We start from the raw sequence: 21,110 nt of genomic DNA, 5'->3' as shown, positions 1-21,110 counted from the left end.
TAGCCAGGATGGTCTCGATCTCCTGACCTCATGATCCGCCCGTCTCGGCCTCCCAAAGTGCTGGGATTACAGGCGTGAGCCACCGTGCCTGGCCTTTTTTTTTTTTTTTTTTTTAATAAGGATAACAAGAGTAATGCATTGTGTTGGACATCTGCTATAAAACTTTCCCAAGGCCAAGTGCAGTGGCTCATGTCTGTAATTGCAGCACTTTGGGAGGCCAAGGTAGGCAGATCACCTGAGGTCAGGAATTCAAGACCAGCCTGGCCAACATGGTGAAACCCCCATCTCTACTAAAAATACAAAAATTAGCCAGGCGTGGTGTCAGACGCCTGTAGTCCCAGCTACTTGGGTGGCTGAGACATGAGAATTTCTTGAACCCTGGAGGCAAAGGTTGAGAGGTTGAGATCGTGCCACTGTACTGCAGCCTGGGGGATAGAGCGAAACTCAGTATCAAAAAACAAAACAAAACAAAACAAGAAAAGCAAAACAAAAAAAACTTTCCCAAGACCCAAGAGAGGCTGTGAGAAATCTTTTAACTATTATTGTCATTAAATATTTAATTATTATTGTCATGAAAAGGTATGGCCAGGCACTGTGGCTCACACCTATAATCCCAGCACTTTGGGAGGCCGAGGCAGGTGGATCACTTTGAGGCCAGAAGTTTGAAAGCAGCCTGACCAACGTGGAGAAACCCATCCCTGCTAAAAACTTAAAAACATAGCCAGATGAGGAGTCACATGTCTGTAATCTCAGCTACTCAGGAGGCTGAGAGAGGAGAATCACTTGAACCTGGGAGGCAGAGGCTGCAGTGAGCCAAAACTATGCCACTGCACTCCAGCCTGAGAGACAGAGTGAGACTCTGTCTCAAAAAAAAAAAAAAAGTATAAACAGGTATAAAAGATAAAGCCTCTCTCACACCCCTGATTCCCCAGCACACATCCACTGACAGACAACCCTAACCCTCATTTCTGAAGTTTACACACAAACAAGAGTGCAGGTGCTTAAATTTCCTCATTTGTTCACACCAGAAGAGCCTGCAGAAGCCGCCCCTCAGTGCTTCCTTGTCAGGCTAACACTATGCTTCAGAGATCTTCTATACGGTCTACACGAGCGGTGCTTGTTCTTTTTGACAGCTGTGTGGCATTCCCCCTGATCCGACAGGGATTGTGGTTTATGTAACCAGGCCATTCTGCTTTTGCGAATAAGGCTGCAATGAGCTTGTGACTTGCTTGTGTCATGCCCCTCTGTAGGATGAATTCCTAGAAGTGAAGTTATCGGGTGGAAAAGTGTATGCATTTGTAATTTTGATAGCTTTTGTCAGATTGCACTCAAGAGAGATTGTACCAATTCGCACCCCCTGCAGCTGAGGCAGGGGAGCCTCCGTTCTGCGGCCTCTCCCACCGAGAGCGCTAATTGACCTTGAGATTAGAAGAGCAGTAATTTTCATGTCTCTTGTTACAAGGGAGGCTCCGCAGTCTTCCCATGGGTCAGGGGCTTTTTTTTTTTCCAGACAGCATCTCACTCTCGTCACCCAGGCTGGAGTGCAGTGGTGCTATCTCGGCTCACTGCAACCTCTCCTCCTGGGTTCAAGTGATCCTCCTGCCCCAGCCTCCCGAGTAGCTGGGATTACAGGCGACCACCACCATGCCTGGCTAATTTTCTGTATTTTTAGTGGAGACAGGGTTTCACCATGTTGGTCAGGCTGGTCTTGAACTCCTGACCTGAGGTGATCAACCCGCCTCAGCTTCCCAAAGTGCTGGGATTATAGGAGTGAGTCACCGCACCTGGCCGGGTCAGGGGTCATTCTTACCGCTTTTCTGCCAACTGCCCACACAGGGGCTGGCAACTTCCTGCCCCATTATAAGGGCCCAGAGCTCCAACATGTGTCCTGAGTGTGGGGACACCTGAATGATGGCATGGCTGTCAGGACAAGGCCTCCCAGCCTCCGAGTATCTGGCCGTGGGAATAGGAGAGCCTCAGCCACAACACGAGCCTGCTCTCAGCTCATGTGTGGCATGGTGTGGACATGGCACCTTCCCACAGCCAAGACTGGCCAGGCTCTCTGCCCGCCACTGGGCTCAAACCTGGGCTCTGCCATCTCCATAACCGGAAAGCAGGAACAACCCCGGCACCTCCTCCTGGGGATGTAGAGAAGAGTCAGTGTTCGGCGATGCCCGGCGGCAGAAATTCGTCTGATCATCGCGGCTAACCGAGGGGAACGTGAGGCTCTGCAGTGCAAAAGGCTTGTCCCGGCCCTGGCCATTCCCCAACTCAACTGGGTCCATTTCCCTGTCCCCACTGCCCTATCACCAGGGTGTCCAGAGAGAAGCTGGATGGCAGAGCAGGACACCGAGGACCCCAGGAGCCCAGCCATGGACTCTGGATCTATCTCCCTCCCTGCTCCCGACACCCTTGTCCTCAGTACTCAATTGTGGTTCTGCCTCCTCAGTCAGATCCCAACTGAAAAGTCACCTCTGCACAGAGGAGAGGTTCCTGCAGGGCTCTCCTGCTTGCAGCCCTGCCTGAATCATCCTCCAATTTTATTTATTTTTTCAAATTTATTTTTTATTTTTTGACATGGAGTCTCGCTCTGTCACCCAGGCTGGAGTGCAGTGGCGCCATCTCGGCTCAGCAGCTCACTGCCAGCAGCTCACTGAAAGGGACATAGCTTTGGGTAGTTTTGCAGGAGGGCCACTTGTAACACATTATTAATTTGCCATTCTGTTGAATACGTTAATTTACCCAGAGATATTGTTTGTAACTTTGCAATTGTTTTGAAAATGTGCATAAGTTGTACATGACACAAAAAGTCTGGATGGTCAGGTCCAACCTCCGGTGGATGCAGGAAGCCCCTCCCAAGTCTCTGACAGGTGTCTGCCAGAGGTGCCTCACTGCATTCACATCTCGCATGTCACTGCCCTGGAACAGTGAATCGTCCTGCCCCCGCCTGCATGGCCCGGCCCCTCAGCTGTGCGTCCCTGGACACGCTGCTGACCACCAGATGGTCCATTACTTTCCAGCCCAGAGAAAGAATGATGGGGTGAATGAATGAGAACATGAATTAGAAAGGTCGAAAGGTCTGGAAATTGGGCAGAAATGCATAACAACATCCTGGAGGTTGCCAAGAGGCCAGCGTTGCAGGGAAATGCCCAACCATCCGCTACAAAATTCTCAAGCTGAACAACACAGTTTACCGAGACAAAATTCACATAGCATAAGTTTCATCCTTTTAAAGTATATAATTCAGTGTGATCCAGTATACTTACGAAGTTGTGCAACCATCACCACTAAGTCCAGAAGATTTTCATCACCTCTAAAAACCCTGTACTCATTAGCAGTCACTCCCCATCACCCCCTCCCCAGCCCCTGGCAACCACTAATCTACTGCCTGTCTATAGACTTGCCAGTTCGGCACATCTCATGTAAGTGGAATCATACAGCATGTGGCCTTCAGTGTCTGGCTTCTCTCATCTGAGCTACTTCCAAGGCTCATCTGTGTTTAGCCTGCATCAGTACTTCATTGCTTCTTGTAGCTGAATAATATTCCACTGAACGGATAAATCACATTTTGTTCATCCATTCACCAGCTGGTAGACATTGGAGTTGTCTCCACTTCTTGGTGATTGTGAACAGTGCTGCAATAAACACTCATCTACTGTGTTTTTGTACAAACCTAAGTGGAATTACTGGGTCAAAAAGTAATTCCTTTTTTTTTTTTTTTTTTTTTTTTTTGAGATGGAGTCTCACTCTGTCACCCAGGCTGGAGTGCAGTGGCGTGATCTCGGCTCAGTGCAACCTCCACCTCCCGGGTTCAAGCGATTCTCCTGCCTCAGCCTCCTGGGTAGCTGGGATTACAGGCGTGCACCACCACCACACCCAGCTAATTTTTTGTGTTTTCAGTATAGACAGGTTTCACCATGTTTCCTAGGCTGGTCTCAAACTCTTGACCTCAGGTGATCCACCCACCTCGGCCTCCCAAAGTGCTGAGATGATAGGTGTGAGCCACCATGCCCAGTCATCAAAAGATCATTCTATGTTTAACCTTTTGAGAAACCTCCAAAACGATTTTCTGCTGTGGCAGCACCGTTTTATATTCCCACCAGCAATGTGTGAGGTTCCAGCTTCTGCAGGTCCTCGCCAACGCTTGCCCTCTGCCTGTTGGTTTTGGTTTTAAAGCCAGCATACTGGAGGGTATCACCTGCCCTATGCCTGTTGTTTTTTTGTTTTGCTTTGTTTTGTTTTAGACCGAGTCTCGCTCTGTTGCCCAGGCTGCGGTGCAGTGTGGCAATCTTGGCTCACGGCAACCTCCGCCTCCTGGGTTCAAGCGATTCTCCCGCCTCAGCCTCCTGAGTAGCTGGTACTACAGGCCCCTGCCACCACACCCGGCTAATTTTTGTATTTTTAGTGAGACGGGGTTTTACCATATTGGCCAGAGTGGTCTTGAACTCCTGACCTTGTGATCCGCCCGCCTTGGCCTCCCAAAGTGCTGGAATTACAGGCATGAGCCACTGTGCCCGGCCTGCCTGTTGGTTTTAACGCCGGCATGCTGGAAGATGTGGGCAGAATCGTGCTGTGGCTTTGGTATGCTTTTCTCAGGTGGCTGACGATGCCAAGCAGCTTCCCCGTATTCATTCTCCATTTGTATCTCTTTTTGGAGAAATGTCTATTCAGATTATTTGCCCAGTTGTGAGTTGGGCTGTTTGTCTTTCTGTTGTTGAGTTTTAAGAGTTCTTTATGGGCCAGGCACGGTGGCTCACGCCTGTAATCCCAGCACTTTGGGAGGCTGAGGCGGGTGGATCACCTGAAGTCAGGAGTTCGAGACCAGCCTGGCCAACATGGTGAAACCCCGTCTCCACTAAAAATACGAAAAGAATTGGACAGGCATGGCGGCGGGCGCCTGTAGTCCCAGCTACTCGGGAGGCTGAGGCGGGAGAATCGCTTGAACCCAGGAGACGGAGGTTGCAGTGAGCTGAGATCGTGCCATTGCACTCCAGCCTGGGCAACAAGAGGGAAACTCCGTCTCAAAAAAAAAAAAGAGAGAGAGTTCTTTATATTCTGGATACTGGTCACCTATCAGATATAAGATCCTTGCAAACATTTTTTCCCATTCTGTGGGTTGTCTTTTCACAAGTTTTTAATTTTGATGAAATCCAGATAATCTATTGCTTTTCTTTGGCTGCTTGTGCCATCAATCTTTCGGCTAGATCTGCCACGCTCTGGCCGAGTCCCTGCCCCTCCCCTCTGGGCCCCTGGTCACCTCCTTACCCCTCCCATACCAGGCCTGCTCTCAGAGCCCAGGTGCACTGCGGCCCCTGCTGGCGGCTGTAGGCATCTCCAACCCTGTCGTCCCAGTCCTGGGAGGCGCCTGCTGCCCTCCCTGTCCACACAGGCTGGTTATCAAGGCCGACTGGCTTAATGAGGGGCTCTGAGAACATGGGAGTTAGAAATGATAAACTTGACAGACCAGCATCTGTGCTCACGGCTACTGTCATTTTCCCAGGAAGGGAAGGAAAGGAAAACATTTCCCCTGCCCAGGTCCAGCACTAGACCACAGCCGTTCCTCATTTCATGCTTGACCCTGCGAGGTCAAGATTCTCATCCCCATTCAACAGAGAAAACCAAGACTCAGGGAAATGAAGTGAGTCCTCAAAGTTCTAGGGTTACTAAACTCTAGAACAGGGACTGACTGACTGACTCATTCATTCATTCATTCATTCAACAAACATTTGTGAGGATGTACTTCACACAGACCCCCTGCTGAGCCCAGGCTCATGGCAGTAAAGAGAAACAGAGACCATGTCCTGGCGAGCTCACAGTCTTGGGAAACAGACAACAAAGAAGAGCCCTAGGGGAAGGCCGGGCGTGGTGGCTCACACCTGTAATCCCAGCACTTTGGGAGGCTGAGACGGGTGGATCACTTGAGGTCAAGAGTTCGAGACCAGCCTAGGAAACATGGTGAAACCTATCTCTACTAAAAATACAAAAATTAGCCAGGTGTAGTGGTGCACGCCTGTAATCCCAGCTACTTGGGCGGCTGAGGCAGAAGAATCGCTTGAACCCGGGAGGTGGAGGTTGCAGTGAGCCAAGATGGCGCCACTGTACTCTAGCCTGGGTCACAGAGTGAGACCCTATCTCAAATAAAATAAAATAGCCATAAGGAAGTCCAGGCAGGACCCTCAGGAGCCACGAGCCAGGTTCTGGAGTTTAGAGTTGGGGGTCTGTGGGGGGAGTATGGGAGAAGGAATGTCACTTTCCTGGATCCCACAGCCCTGTGCTGATGTCTGACTGTAGGGACTGGAAGCTTCATGGTCCTGATCCTACTACAAGCAGAACCTGTTGCTCAAGGTGCCCCCCGACCCTCCCGGGGCCTGCCTAGTGGTTCTGTTACCAAACAGAAGAGTTACAGAAAGAAACAAAGTGCAGGGCTGAGAGGAGGGCCCCTACCCTCGTCCATCTGTGGGGATAGACAGCCTAAGTTTGCGTTTGCTTCACACATCTACAAAAAGACATTCTGGAAGGAAACAGAAGACCTAAATACATAAATAACCATGGCTACCTGGGTGGGGCGGTGGGGACAGGCATGGCTGGGAGGCCTTTTAAAAATGTAAATAGTTAAACATCAGTATTCAAAATTAAAAATAGGCTGGGCGCGGTGGCTCAAGCCTGTAATCCCAGCACTTTGGGAGGCCGAGACGGGCGGATCACAAGGTCAGGAGATCGAGACCATCCTGGCAAACACAGTGAAACCCCGTCTCTACTAAAAATACATAAAAATCTAGCCGGGCGAGGTGGCGGGCGCCTGTAGTCCCAGCTACTTGGGAGGCTGAGGCAGGAGAATGGAGTAAACCCGGGAGGCGGAGCTTGCAGTGAGCTGAGATCCGGCCACTGCACTCCAGCCTGGGCTACAGAGCGAGACTCCGTCTCAAAAAAAACAAAAAAAACAAAAAAAACAAAATTAAAAATAAAAAGGGGCCAGGCGCGGTGGCTCACACCTGTAATCCCAGCATTTTGGGAGGCCAAGGAGGGCAGATTACCTGAGGTCAGCAGTTCGAGACCAGCCTGGCCAACATGGTGAAATCCCGTCTCTACTACAAATACAAAACTTAGCCAGGCATGGTGGTGTGCGCCTGTAGTCCCATCTACTCGGGAGGCTGAGGCGAAAAATCGCTTGAACCCAGGAGGCGAAGGCTGCCGTGAGCCAAGATCACGCCACTGCACTCCAGCCTGGGCGACAGAGCAAGACTCTGTCTCAAAATAAATAAATAAATAAATGAATAAATAAATCAATAGGAATGATGAAAATGCTCTAAAATTGCGTTGATAGATGTACAAGTCTGTAAATATACTAGAAAGCACTGAATTGCACACTTTAAACAGGTGCATTGTATGGTGTGTGAATTATATCTTACTAAAGCTGTTTAAAAAGGAAGTGGCGGCCAGTTGCAGTGGCTCACGCTTGTAATCCCAGTACTTTGGGAGGCCAAAGCAGGCGGATCACTTGAGGCCAGGAGTTTGAGACCAGCCTGGCCAACATGGAGAAACCCTGTCTCTACTAAAAATACAAAAATTAGTCCCAGCTACTCAGGAGGCTGAGGCAGGAGAATCCCTTGAACCCAGCAGGTGGAGATTGCAGTGAGCCAAGATCCTGCCACTGCACTACAGCCTGTGCAACAAAGTGAAACTCCATCTCAAAAAATAAAATAAAATAAAAATAAATAAACAAACAAATAGGAAAGGGAAAACGAACGGTGCTGAACGTTGTTCCCTGAAATGCTTGGGCAGAGCAATGTGAGAGTGGTGCGGATGGGGGCCAGGGAGACCCACAGCTAGATGTATCAGCCTGATTTTGCTCAGCCCGGGGGTGCTCAGACCAGCAGGCAGCAGAGCCCCTCCACTGGGCTTGCTAAAATACAGACTCCTGGCCCCGCCCTCAGACCTTCTAAATCGGTGGGGTGGAGGAGGCCGAGGCCTGAGACTCTGCATTTCCAACACGTTTCCAAGGATGCTGGCACTGTGGTCCTGGGATCCTCTTTGAGGACTGCTGGCGTAGATGGCCTTTGGTAGCACTGGGCACCTTGGGGATAGGAGAAGGAAGGAAAGGTTAACCGTTCACGTTTTGAATTTCATACTGTGTGGTTAGTCTGTAACAAAAACATATACATAAGGTTTAAACTTTTAAATATTACTAGAACTTATAGAAATTAGGTGTGTGTAGCTGAGATGGCTAAGTGTCCTCCGCTATTCATTCCCTTTTTCTTCCTCAGGCACAGAAACCCTGAACTTTACTTGAGAACATGGTTGCCTGGAGTAGAAATTACATCTCCCTGCTTCCCTTGTAGCTAGGTGTGGCCACGTGGTGAAGTTCTGGCCACGACACGTGAGTGAATGTGTCCAGAAAGCTCTGAGAAGTGTCTTGGAGGGTCAGAGCACACCTTTCTTCCTCCCTTCCTCCTTCCTGCTGGCTGGGATGCAAGTTTGATGACTGGAACTCAAGCAGCTATCTTAGGTCATGAGGTGGAAGCTGTAAGTAGAGAATGGCATGGTAGGAAGCTAGGAGGAAACAGGTGCCGGAGAATGTGGAGCTGCCACCCCAGCCTTGTACAGCATACCTCCAGACATCATTTGTGTAATAAAGAAATGTCTGTCTTGTTTAAGCAACTGGTACTTTGCAGTTGGTGTCACTCATAGTGACACTTAGCCCCGATTGACAAAGCATATAGAGCCCCTGGCTCAGGGCCTGACTCACGGCAGGTGCTCCAGCTGAGCCTCCCCCAGTAACCCCATGTCTGCAGCAGGGAGAAGGGAACCCAGTCCTGAAGCCCAGCGATTCCTGGGAGCCTGGGAGAGAAGCGGACCCAGAGGAGGACACAAAGTCCCGCCAGCCCTGGCCCCGACCTGCCCAGCGGTTGGTTGCGGGTCATCGGCTTTCGAAGGCCAGAGTGCCCACGGTTTCTAGCACTTACTGTCCCACTGGCAGAGGGCATTGCCCTAAGAAGATGACATGTGTCCAGCCGCGTGCTTCGCTCACTGCAGATTCTGCCAATTGAATGAGATTTTCCTCTGGTTGATGTTAGTGTGAGTCTTCATTTCCTGACCATCTGCTGTTTGGGTGGCAGGAAAGTCCTCTGGGTGCCAAAGGGATGGCAGCCCAGAATGGAAAAGGCTCCACAGACGCCAGTGAACAAAGGCTGCAGTGACGTTCTGCGGAGGCCCCATGCCGGGCTGCCCCTGTGCGCAGGCAGCGGTCCCACACACGGGGTTGGGCACTCGGCCGCTTCCAAGCCCAGCGCCTGAGCCTTAACTTAGTCAAGAGCCCTTCTCACCCTGAACACTTGTGAAAATAGGTTTACGGTCAACTAAGAGGGGAGGGGCGTGTGAGAGGCAGTGTGGAGGGGAGGCAGGGAGGCGGATAGCACACTACTAATGCCTCTTGGGTCCATCCCAGCATGACCAGCGCAGAAAAAGCACAGTCTCAGGCCGCGCTACACTTGTTTGCTTGTCTTCTAAATCCTAAACACCATGTGCAGGCTTTGGACGGCTCCATTGGCACCCTTCCCCCATCACCACCCTGAGCCTCACTGTCCTGCGTTAGCACTGAGCAGGCACTGGGAAGTCATCTCCTTGTTGCTACCTGCCGCATTCACTGACACATTTTCTTCTATCTGCACACCCAGGTTCACAGCAGCATTATCCACAGAGCCAGGATACAGAAGCAACACAAGCGTCCAGCAACAGATGAGCAGATAAACAAAATGTGGTGTCTCCATATGATGGAATGTTATTCAGTCTCAACAAGGAAGGACATTCTGGCATGTGCTACACACGGATGAACCTTGAGGTTCATCATTTAGCCACTGTGCTAAGTGAAATAACTGGATCATGAAAGGACACATACTGCATGATTCCATGTATACGCGATACGCAGCGGAGCTGCATTCATAGAAACAGAAAGTCAGATGGTGGCTGCTAGGGCCTGGGGGAGGGAGGAATAGGGAGTCAGTGTTGAATGGGGACAGAGTTTCAGTTTGGGATCATGAAAAAGCTCTAGAGATCTGTTTCATAAATCTGGATATACTTACACTATTGAACTATACACTTAACATGGTTAAGGCCAGGCGCGGTGGCTCATGCCTGTAATCCCAGCACTTTGGGAGGCCGAGGCGGGTGGATCACCTGAGGTCAGGAGTTCGAGGCCAGCCTGGCCAACATGGCGAAGCCCCATCTCTACTAAAAATACAAACATTACCCATTCATGGTGGTATGTGCCTGTTGTCCCAGCTACTTGGGAGGCTGAGGCAGAAGAATTGCTTTAACCCGAGAGGCAGAGGTTGCAGTAAGCTGAGATCACGCCATTGTGCTCCAGCCTGGGCAACAGAGACAGACTCTGTCTCAAAAATAAAAAAAAGCGGTTAAAATGGCAAAAGAAAATTCATGTCACATTGACCATAGACCTAAAGCTTCCAGAGGAAGACACAGAGGAGTATCTCTGTGGCTGTGTCATCAGGGATAGGAAACACACTGAGAAGATACAAGAAAACTCAGGTGCTCGAGGGCCGAGGGAGGCACCAGGAAGGCCCATGTGGAAGGAGGCCTCCACAGAGAAGGTGTATTTGGGGCCCACTAGATGTGCTATTGTCTGCTGCTAGGTCCGTGGGTTTGCCTGGGCCAGGCTAGTCTGCAGCCGCTGCTGGTGGGGCGCAGGCACTGTGGAACTGGGGCCCTGCTGGCCAGGCGTGCAGCAAGTCTGGGTGCAGGCAGGCCTGGAGCATGTGGAATTCCAGATCAAGAGGGCATGGAAATGTAGTCACCAGCCAGGGTCAAAAGGCGACGCGCATTTGGAGTACATGGCCAGCACCAGGCACTCCATGTGGTCATCCAGGTGATGACCCCACACCATGGACCCACCCTGCAGCTGTGGGAGTCCGGAGTCGGCAAAAGAGCCCTTCCTCGTGCAGTGCCCCCCTGCGCCCTCTATAGCGAAAGGCTGGCACTGCACTCACTGGGAGGGAGAAATGTTATCCCAGAGCAGGAACTGAAGGGTGACTTGGAGCTCAGAGGTAGTGAACAGATGCAGTGACCCTAGAGGTAAAAAGAGACCTCTTGGACAGGATGCCAAAAGAAATAACCGTAAAACTTGGTGAGTTAGACTTCAAAATGTAAACCTTCTGCTTATCAAAAGACACTACTAAGAAAATAATAGACAAGATATAGAACCGGAAAAAATATTTATAACTATACCTGAAAAAGAATATGTATCCAGGCCAGGTGCGGTGGCTCACGCCTGCAATCCCAGCACTTTGGGAGACTGAGGCAGGTGGATCACCTGAGGTCAGGAGTTTGAGACCAGTCTGACCAATATGGTGAAACACGTCTCTACTAAAAATACAAAAATTAAGTGGGCGTAGTAGAGCACATCTGTGCTCTAGCTACTTGGGAGGCTGAGGCAGGAGAATCACTTGAACCCGGGAGACAGAAGTTGCAGAGAGCCGAGATCGAGTCACCGCACTCCAGCCTGGACAACAGAGGAACACTCTGTCTCAAAGAAAAAAGAACGAGTATCCATAATACATAAAGAACTCCTTTTAAAAGCCAATGCTAAAAAAAATGAATAACCTGAAATTTATTATTATTTTTTAGAGACACAGTCTTGCTCTGTTGCCCAGGCTAGAGTGCAATGGTATGATCACAGCTCACTGTATGCAGCCTTGACCTCCTGGGCTCAAGGGATCCTCCCAGCTCAGCCTCCAGAGTACCCGGGACTACAGACATGCATCACCATGCCCAGCTAATTAAAAAAAAAAATGTTTTAGATGGACCTGAATTGTCAAATGAGCCAAACACCTGAACAGACACTTCACAAAAGAAAATATATAAAGAGTTAATGAACATGAATTTGTATGCAATACCATTACTCACCAGGGAAAGGATAATTAAAACTTCAATGAGTTACTACTTCAAGCACATTATAATGGCTAAAATCTCAAAAGCCAGAAAATATCAAGTGTTAGGACACGGAGCAAATGGAACACACAGTCACTTCGGAGAATGGTCTGTCAGTTTTTTATAAAACTAAACATACTTTTACTATATAATCCAGAAATTTCATTCTGTTTACTCAGGAGAAATAAAAACCTTTACTCAAACAAGTACTTACACAGCAGTGTCTTAAGGAATAGATTTATTTGTGACAACTAAAGCTGAACAATCCAGACGCCTATTCCCCAGGTACATGGATAAACACACTGGGGTGCATCCCAACAGTGGAGTGCTGGTTAGCAGGGAGAAGGACTTCAGAACCGCTGATCCAGGTAACAACATGGATGAGCCTCAAAAACATTTTGTGGCCAGGTGAGGTGGCTCATGCCTGTAATCACAGCACTCTGGGTAGGACTGCAAGTAACACTCCTACCTGCAGTCAGGAGTTCGAGACCAGCCTGGCCAACATGGTGAAACCCAGTCTCTATTAAAAATACAAAAATTAGCCAGGCATGGTGGTGGGCACCTGTAATCCCAGCTACTCAGGAGGCTGAGGCAGGAGAATCGCTTGAACCTGGGATGCAGAGGTTGCAGTGAGCCGAGATCATGCTATTGCACTCCAGCCTGGGCAACAAGAGTGAAACTCCATCTCGAAAAAAAAAAAAAAAGAATGAAAGAATGGATACTGGATATATCCATTCCTTGCCCCAGCGAACAGCATATTCAGTCCAGGTGACAGGTCAAGACACGGCCAATTCAGTTCCATATTTCCCAGCCTTCCTCGAAGATAAGGGTGGTTCTGAAACCTAAGGTGCAGTCTACTGGGGAAAGTTAGGGCTTTTGCTTTCAAGAGAAAAGGGGGCCCATGTGGCTTGTGGTCTCCTCCCTGTTTCTTCCCAGAGTGCACACAGACATGCTGTCAGGACCTCAAGCAGCCCTATTGTGACCAGTAGGCAGCAACCCTGAGGAGAAGGCCAACAGCATCCCAGAGATGAGGCCCACACAACATCAAGCCTCTGAGCAAGACGGTCGCTGCCCAGGTCTGCTGTAGTGATGGGTGGGAGGAAATTTTATTTCTGTTACATGAAGCCCCATCCCATTCCTAATGGACAGATATGGGTAGCTTATAGACCAACGCTGGCAGTGCGCCCAAGGATGAATTCTCTGGCCACCATCTCCCAAGGTCAGACTGGACACCAGAGGGGAGGACACACATTTGTGATGCTGCCTTTAAAACATTCACTCTCACCTGACCTGGAGGTGAAGCACAAGCATTTCATCTACCTCCATATCTCCACGAACAGAGGCCTCATGTTGCTTCTGGAACCCATCTTGGGAAGAATGGGTGCCTCCCTCATCCCCGGCTGGGCCAGCACATGAGCCCAGTATGGAGAGAAGGAAGAAAAATGATAATCGGAGTCCACTTTAATTGACATTTATGTTTAACACAAATTCACAGAAACAAGGGGGAAAAAAGGAGGGAAATAAATTCTGCTATTTTCTAATACGGTTAGAATTTTTAACAGAGAAAAGAGCTTCTGACTCCTCTGTCCTACAGTCTTATGGACACTAGGGTTAAGGGCAGACCCTGTGGGCAGATCCTGGTGACAGCAGTTGCTCCCTGCCTTTCATCACACCCCGAGGGCAGCAGTGAGTCCCAGGGAGTGAGGGCAGCTGTTAGAAGCCTCTGGAGCTAGCATTGCCACCTGTAAGGCCTCTGTGAGCTGGTGCCTCACTCCGGGGGGGCCCCCACCTCAAACTCTGAGTACAAGGATGGGTGACGATTGTGGTTACTGGCCTTTGGTGATGATGTGTCCTGTACCAAAGCCAGAACTGCCACCCTAATTGGGAAGCTGGACACCCATGTCCAACGGCCACTGGGAGAGAGGAAAGGGTCCAGTCCTGGCCAAGGGATACCTGTTGCAAGGCCGCGGGAAGCAAGCCCTCGTGTCGCAAGGGCCCAAGCCAATCCCTGCAGACAGCGGCAGACTGGTCGTGGACAGCTCCACTTGCTAGAGGGAGCTCATGGTCACTGTAGCCCGAGCAAAGTCAGCAAGAAGGTGGGCAGTGGCCTCAGGGGACAACCAGACCATGCAGGTGTGCCGGGGTGGGGGAAAAATGGGATAGGCTCGGCCCCCATCACCCCTTTTCCTCCCTCCCTCTCCCTATTCCCTTCTTTCTCTCTCTCCACACTCTCTCGTTTTTGTCCTCGTCTGTGAAGTTTTCCAAGAACTCTTCGGTGTTTTCCATACTCAGATCCCATGTTCCTGACCCATCATGGCACAACCGTGAGGCCCCACTATTACCGCCTCACCTGCCTGCATTTGCGATCCAGGACACTGAATCAACAGGAACCTCTGTGCCAGGCACGGTGGCTCATGCCTGTAATCCCAGCACTTTGGGAGGCTGAGGCAGGTGGAGCACCTGAGGTCAGGATTTCAAGACCAGCCTCACCAACATGGTGAAACCCTGTCTCTATAAAATCAGCTGGGTGTGGTGGCGGGTGCCTGTAGTCTCAGCTACTCGGGAGGCTGAGGCAGGAGAATCGCTTGAGCCCAGGAGGTGGAGGTTGCAGTGACCAGAGATCACACCACTGCACTCCAGCCTGGGCGACAGAGCAAGACTCCATCTCAAAATAATAATAATGACAATAATGTAGGAAGTACACACGGCACTGCACCAGAGGCAAACCCTCTGAAGAAGGGCATTTTTGTTATCTAACAAACAGACGGACAGAGAAAGACCAGCAGGGCTACAAATGTGCCATGCGCCCCCTGGGGGAACGGGGAAAGGACAGCAAGGACGCAGAGGAGGCAAACCTCATCCCATCACCCAGAGGACACCACTGGTAACATTTCAATGTTTATTTCCTATGTGTCTGCATTTACATCATTGCTGGTTATTCAGCTCTGCAGTCTTTTCCAAGTAAGGCTGTAGCGTCAGCTTTGACGGGCTCCACTGTACTTCCTGTAATGCTTGCACATATTCTATCGCATGGAGGTGCCATAATTTATCTTTACTCTGGCATACATCTAAGTTGCCTGCAACTTTTCCTTATTTCATATAATGCTATGGTGAATTATGCATAAAGCTTTTATCTTATAAAAAATATCTCCCTAGAATGCATTCCCAGAAGCAAAATTATCTGGGTCAAGGAATATAAATATTTTAAAGGCTGTTGATAAATCTTGCAATTTTGTTATCTGGAAAAGTCAAGCCCATTTTTATTCCTATCAGCTGTGTGTGGAAGTGTTTATTCTGTAGCAATTGTGGAAGTTTGGGTATTCTCAGATTTCAAAAAGGGAGTTTTGTTTATGCCATAGGAAGTGAAACACTGGGAATCAGTTTCAATATGCATTTCTGTAGTTCTGGGAATTTTCACTTTTCAAATACATAGTAGTCACTTTTATTTCTCTTGATTCACTGTGGCAGAGGCAATACTAAAAAATTATCTAGTTATATTCTGGGGCATACAACTAAACTATATTTCTTGGCCCCATGCTGCTGGGTGTGATGACATGGATTTCTCACCACCTGAATGTGAGAAGAAGTGTCCTGCTTCTAGGTGAAAATATCCTCCATTCCTGGGACTTGAGTGCCAAGCAGGAGAGTCCTCCTACCCACATCAGACGTAAGTGAGGGTGAAATAAACCTTATCGTATTAGCCATCAAGATGTGGTTTATTTGATATTATAGCAGAACCTGGCCTCTTTTGCCAAAATAGTTACCATTTAAGTTATCACTCCTGCTGTGTAATAAGTTAACCTAAAACTTAGTGCTTTAAAAAACAAGAATCATTTACTATCACTAGCAATTTCTACGGGCCAAGAAATCAAGAGAGACTCAACAGGATGGTTCTTTCTCTGGGTCTCCCATGAGACTACAGTCAGGTGCTGGCCAGAGCTGTGGTCTCATCTGAATGCTTGGCTGGGACAGCAGATCCACTTTCAAGGTGACTCACTCACACATGGCAAGTTGGTATCAGCTGCTGACTGGGGGCCGAGCTCCTCTCCACAAGGGATTGGTTCTCCTCAGGGCTGCTTTGTCCTCATGACATGGTGACTGGCTTCCCCCAAAATGAGCAGTCCAGAAGGAAAAGTCTGAAGCCACAATGTGCTTTATGACCCAGCCTCAGATGTCACACACCATCTACCTCTGCTGGAATTTATTGGCCACATGCACTCTCCCTGATTTACTGGGAAGGGAGACTACACTGGTTATGAATATGGAAGCAAGGATCATTGGGGGCCATCTTGAGGCTGGCAATTAATTCTTAAATCATTCAAGTATGTGTGCAGAGATTTACATACTAGAGAGGATGGTCATTATAGCGTTGTTTTCAGAAGAATAAAAGAAGGATGCCAGGCACAGTGGCTCACACCTGTAATCCCGGCACTTTGGGAGGCTGAGGCAGGTGGATCACCTGAAGTCAGGAGTTCGAGGCCAGCATGGTGAAACCCCGTCTCTACTAGAAATACAAAATTAGCCGGGTGTGGTGGCACATGCCTGTATCCCAGCTACTTGGGAGGCTGAGGCAGGAGAATCGCTTGAACCCAGGAGGTGGAGGTTGCAGTGAGCTGTGATCGTGCCATTGCACTCCAGCCTGGGTGACAAGAATGAAACTCTGTCTCAGTAAATAAATAAATAAATAAATAAAGGAAAAGATAAATGTCCATTGGGTTGAATAAATCATGATATGACCACAAAATAGAACTGCAAGCAGTCACATGTTGCAGAAGAATTTTTATAACATAAAAAGATGTAGTCGTAGATATAACTGAGTGGCAAAATAATATGTACAGTGATTCTGATTGGTAAAGAGTGTCTTTATTTTAAAAAGCATAGGAAAAGTGTGAAAGGGTATATACCTGGGATATTTTGGTCATCAATCAGCAAGTGTCCACACCCCTCACCTCCACTGTGATGGTTGGCTATCCGGCAGCCTTCGTGTACTATGAGGCTACTTTGAGGATGGAAGTTATATACTTTGCAAAACAGAAAAGAAAGATCCCCAGTAACATTATGGGGGCCAGGCATGGTGGCTCACGCCTGTAATCCCAGCACTTTGGGTGGCCCAGGAGGGTGTATCACTTTTGGTCAGGAGTTCGAGACCAGCCTCGCCAACAGGGTGAAACCCCCTGTCTACTAAAAATACAAAAATTAGCCAGGCATGGTAGTGGGCACCTGTAATCCCAGCTACTCAGGAGGCTGAAGCAAGAGAATCGCTTGAACCCAGGAGGCAGAGGTTGCAGTGAGCTGAGACTGCCTCACTGCACTCCAGCCTGGGAGACAGAGCAAGACTCAGTCTCAAAAAATGAAAACAAAAGAAACAGGCCAGGCACGGTGGCTCAGGCCTGTAACCCCAGCACCGTGGGAGGCCGAGGTGGGTGGATCACCTGAGGTCAGGAGGTCGAGACCATCCTGGCCAACATGATGAAAACCTGTCTCTACTAAAAATACAAAAAAATTTAGCTGGCTGGGACAACAGGCGCCTGTAATCCCAACTACTTGAGAGGCTGAGGCAGGAGAATCACATGAACCCGGGAGGCAGAGGTTGTAGTAAGCGGAGATTGCGCCATTGCACTCCAGCCTGAGCGAAACCCCATCTCAAAAAAAAAAAAAAAAAAAAAAAAATATATATATATATATGTATATATGGGGGTACCATGCTGACCTTAGATTGCCTATCTCCAGGCTTTTTTCATGTGAGAGACAAACACATCCTAATTAGTGAAGGCTTTGAATCTTCAATCTCTGTACTAGCAACAGGACTGCTTCTTACCTCTCTAAAACTTTACTATCGTTGTTTCTTTTAGCATAGTACAATGAGAGAAATTATTTATAGGTGTCAAGCGGGGCTTAATTCTTTTTCAGTCTGGGTATTTTGAGAGTCATTACAGGCAGAAGAAGTAACACAAGCAAAGATGTACAAGCTGGGAAAGACAGGTATTTTCAGGGACACATCGTCACTTCTGGAGTGTCTGCCTGTCTGCTCTTGCCTTACTAAGAGAAAGCAGGTGAAGTCATACTGTGGAGACCCTTGCTGTCAGCTGAGACATGAATTCCATTCCCATCATGGAGAACCATGGAGGCAGACTGTTCCAGTGGAGACAACCTACGTTTCCATCTCCCTCCCTCTCTCTCTCTCTCCTTTTTTCCATCCCTCCCTCTGTCTGTCCCCATCTGTCTCCCTTCCCCCTTCTCCCCCAAGTCTTCCCCTTTCCCCTCCCTGCCTCTCTCCCTCCAGTTGCAGCAGGACCGTTCTCAGAGAGCGCCCTGTCAGGGACAGAACAACTCGCTGGGCAACATGGATGGGTCGCACAGCTTGGAGAAGTAGCTGGAAAGCCGACACCCTCCACAGCAGGCGAGCCCAGCCCTGCTGGCGCTCTGTGAAAGGCTATTTCTGTGTTTCCTGTGTTCAGCCCGAGACATGCCATCCCCGTCTGATAAATGCCCCTTTGTGCTGGAAGGGTTCTCACCAACCCATGAGATGCTCTCACCCAGACCCAACTGCACGTGGCCCTGAGCTCTGCCCAGCAACAGGCCTGCTGGTGCTGGGACCCCTGCCAGCCTAGACGCCATCAGAGCCAGAGACAGGAAATGTGGCATTCTGGGGAGCCGCCCTGGAGGCTGTGTGGCTTCTGCACAGCACAGGCAACATCCGCAGGCGGGACAGGCAGCCACGCCACAGTGAGGCCCGGGTCACATGCAGAGGCCTGGCGCATGGCCAGACCTGCCTTAAATGTGGAGCTGGGAACTGAAGGGTCTGGCAACTCTGCTCCTTGCGATCCACTTCCTGAGCAGCAGTGGCCATAGGACGAGTCCCTGTGGTCATCCGGCCCCACCCACCCCATGCCTGGCCATGAGGACACACCTCACATCCTACCTGATCTGCGTGTGCGTGTGTGTGTGTGTGTGTGTGTGCGCGCGCGTGTGCGTGTGTGTGTGTGCGTGTGTGTGTGCGTGTGTGTGTGTGTGCGTGTGTGTGTGCGTGTGTGTGTGTGTGTGTGTGCGTGTGTGTGTGGACAGAGTCTCGCTCTGTCACCCAGGCTGGAGTGCAGTGGTGCGATCTCAGCTCACTGCAACCTCTGCCTCCTGGGTTCAAGCTATTCTCCTGTCTCAGTCCCCCGAGTACCTGGGATTATAGGCACCTGCCACCACGCCCAGCTAATTTTTGTATCTTTAGTAGAGAAAGGGTTTTACCATGTTGGCCAGGCTGGTCCTGAACTCCTGACCTTAGGTGATCCGCCCTCCTTGACCTCCCAAAGTGCCGGGATTATAGGCGTGAGCCACTGTGCCCGGCCCCTACCTGCCCTTGACAGGAACCAGGGGGTCCCAGGGGCCGTCCCCTGCACAGTGCCATTTCCCTGGCAGCCCACCGTCCCCAGAACTTCACGTCCACTTCCTTGGACTAGCATATTTCAACTTCCAAATTTTTCCTGTAGACTTCGGTTAAAAGGAAGGAATTGAACCAGAGGTTCGCCGCCAAAGCAAGATTCCAGGGAAATTTGGAAGGAGAAGCAGCTGTGGAAACCAGCGTTTTCAGACCGTGAGGCACAGATAGCCTTCAGATGAGGCCAGCAGTGGCTGGGGCAGAGGACAGAGGACAGAGAACAGAGAACGAAGGGCTCGGTGAAAGTTAAGCCCACTGCTTGCCGTCTGCAGTTACATTCTCTGCAAATAAGGTCATCTGGGACCCCTGCTTTTCAAGGTTATTGTCCCAGATGACATATCTTTTTTTTTTTTTTTCTTTTTTGAGACAGGGTCTCACTCTGTCACCCAGGCTGGAGTGCAGTGGCGAAATCTCCACACATTGCAACCTCCAACCCCTAGTTTAGGCAATCCTCCTGCCTCAGCCTCCCGAGTAGCCGGGATTACAGGCATGCACCACCACACCAGCTAATTTTTGTATTTTTAGTAGAGATAGGGTGTTGTCATGTTGGCCAGGCTGGTCTCAAACTCCTGACCTCAAGTGATCCGCCTGCCTCGGCCTCCCAAAGTGGTGGGATTACAGGTGTGAGCCACCATACCTAGCCCCTGATGACATATCCTTGACCAAAATGAAGGCGACACTCGCTTTCCTGCTGGCCTGAATGTGCTCACCAACCCTCTACTTGACCCAGTGAGGACATCCCCGGCCTGACCACAATGATCCCAACTAGCATGAAAACATGTGGCCCTGGCTCTCTCGGGCTTGGGACAGAGTCCTCTTTAGGCCTCGTCCGTTCACGGGTTTATGCAAGGAAAATAACTAAAAGTGGCATGTTTACAGTATGTTTGTTTCCAACATGCCACACTGATGACTCCTGACTTTTCCACAGCGGGGGGACACCTGCCTCATGCTGAGGGACAGTGGGAGGGTTTGTGGGAGGCACTGCGCCCCAGGCTTACAGGGGGCAGTCGCTCAGAAGCAGGCCCTCCCCTACCCGTGCCCCTGCATCAATCCTCAGCCTGGCCCACATCCCCGCCTCAGGACTTCCAGGGACAGCCGTGCCCATTGGCTTGGAGTAGGGTTCCTGCGCCAGCAGCATCAGCCCCTTGGGACTCGGCCCAGTGAGCTATGCTCTCCTGGGGTTCTGATGCATGTCCAAGTTTGAAAACCGCGGGCCCAACCAGAAACAGGGCCAGACAAGCCCCTCTAGGCCGGGAGTGATGGTGTTCTACTGGTGTGAGCTCGTGCTCAGAAGTTGCAGGCTGACCTCTGTGCCGTCCCTGCCGCAGCACAGGGAGGGAGTGGGGACCGGAGGCTTCCACAGCCTGAGCCTGAAGCCCCCGCCCCACGGCGGACTCTTGTGACATTCACAGAGGTCTCCATCAAGGAAGCTAGGGGCAGCCTTGGGCCTGAGGTGGGCTGAAATTCCCTAGGCAGGACAGGAAAGGGCTTTGCCTTGGCTGCAAGGTAGCTCCTGGCACCCAGTCAGAGTAGGCAGAGGGTGCAGTGTGGACTCAGGCAATCTGGGTTTGAATCTCAGCTCTCAGAGCCCCAGTTTCCCCATCTGTAGAAAGGATACAACCCCATAATGAGATCATGCACACCACACCTGGGCTACAGTGTGCTCAGCAGCGACTGCTGTTCAAACCCACCCAATAGTCTCACAGACAGACAGGCTGTCTTTTCTCTTCTATACATATAT

General features: G+C 50.1%; 1 protein-coding gene across 1 annotated transcript in view; it reads right to left on the bottom strand.

Annotated features, from left to right (window-relative positions):
- The window catches only part of WNK2 (WNK lysine deficient protein kinase 2), a 191,408-nt gene extending 177,182 nt beyond the window's left edge, over window positions 1-14,226 (bottom strand). The window contains exons 1-2 of the mRNA XM_011996877.1: window positions 14,170-14,226; window positions 13,894-13,988 (exon numbers count right to left, since the gene is read on the bottom strand). Coding sequence (XP_011852267.1) covers window positions 13,894-13,988; window positions 14,170-14,226 — 152 coding nt within the window. The remainder of the gene's footprint in view (window positions 1-13,893; window positions 13,989-14,169) is intronic.
- Window positions 14,227-21,110: the final 6,884 nt, after the last annotated feature.

Source organism: Mandrillus leucophaeus, unplaced genomic scaffold (assembly GCF_000951045.1).
Source record: "Mandrillus leucophaeus isolate KB7577 unplaced genomic scaffold, Mleu.le_1.0 Scaffold527, whole genome shotgun sequence".
NCBI lineage: Eukaryota > Metazoa > Chordata > Mammalia > Primates > Cercopithecidae > Mandrillus > Mandrillus leucophaeus.
Note: the sequence above shows the minus strand (reverse complement) of the source record. Positions and strands in the feature narration are given on the sequence as shown.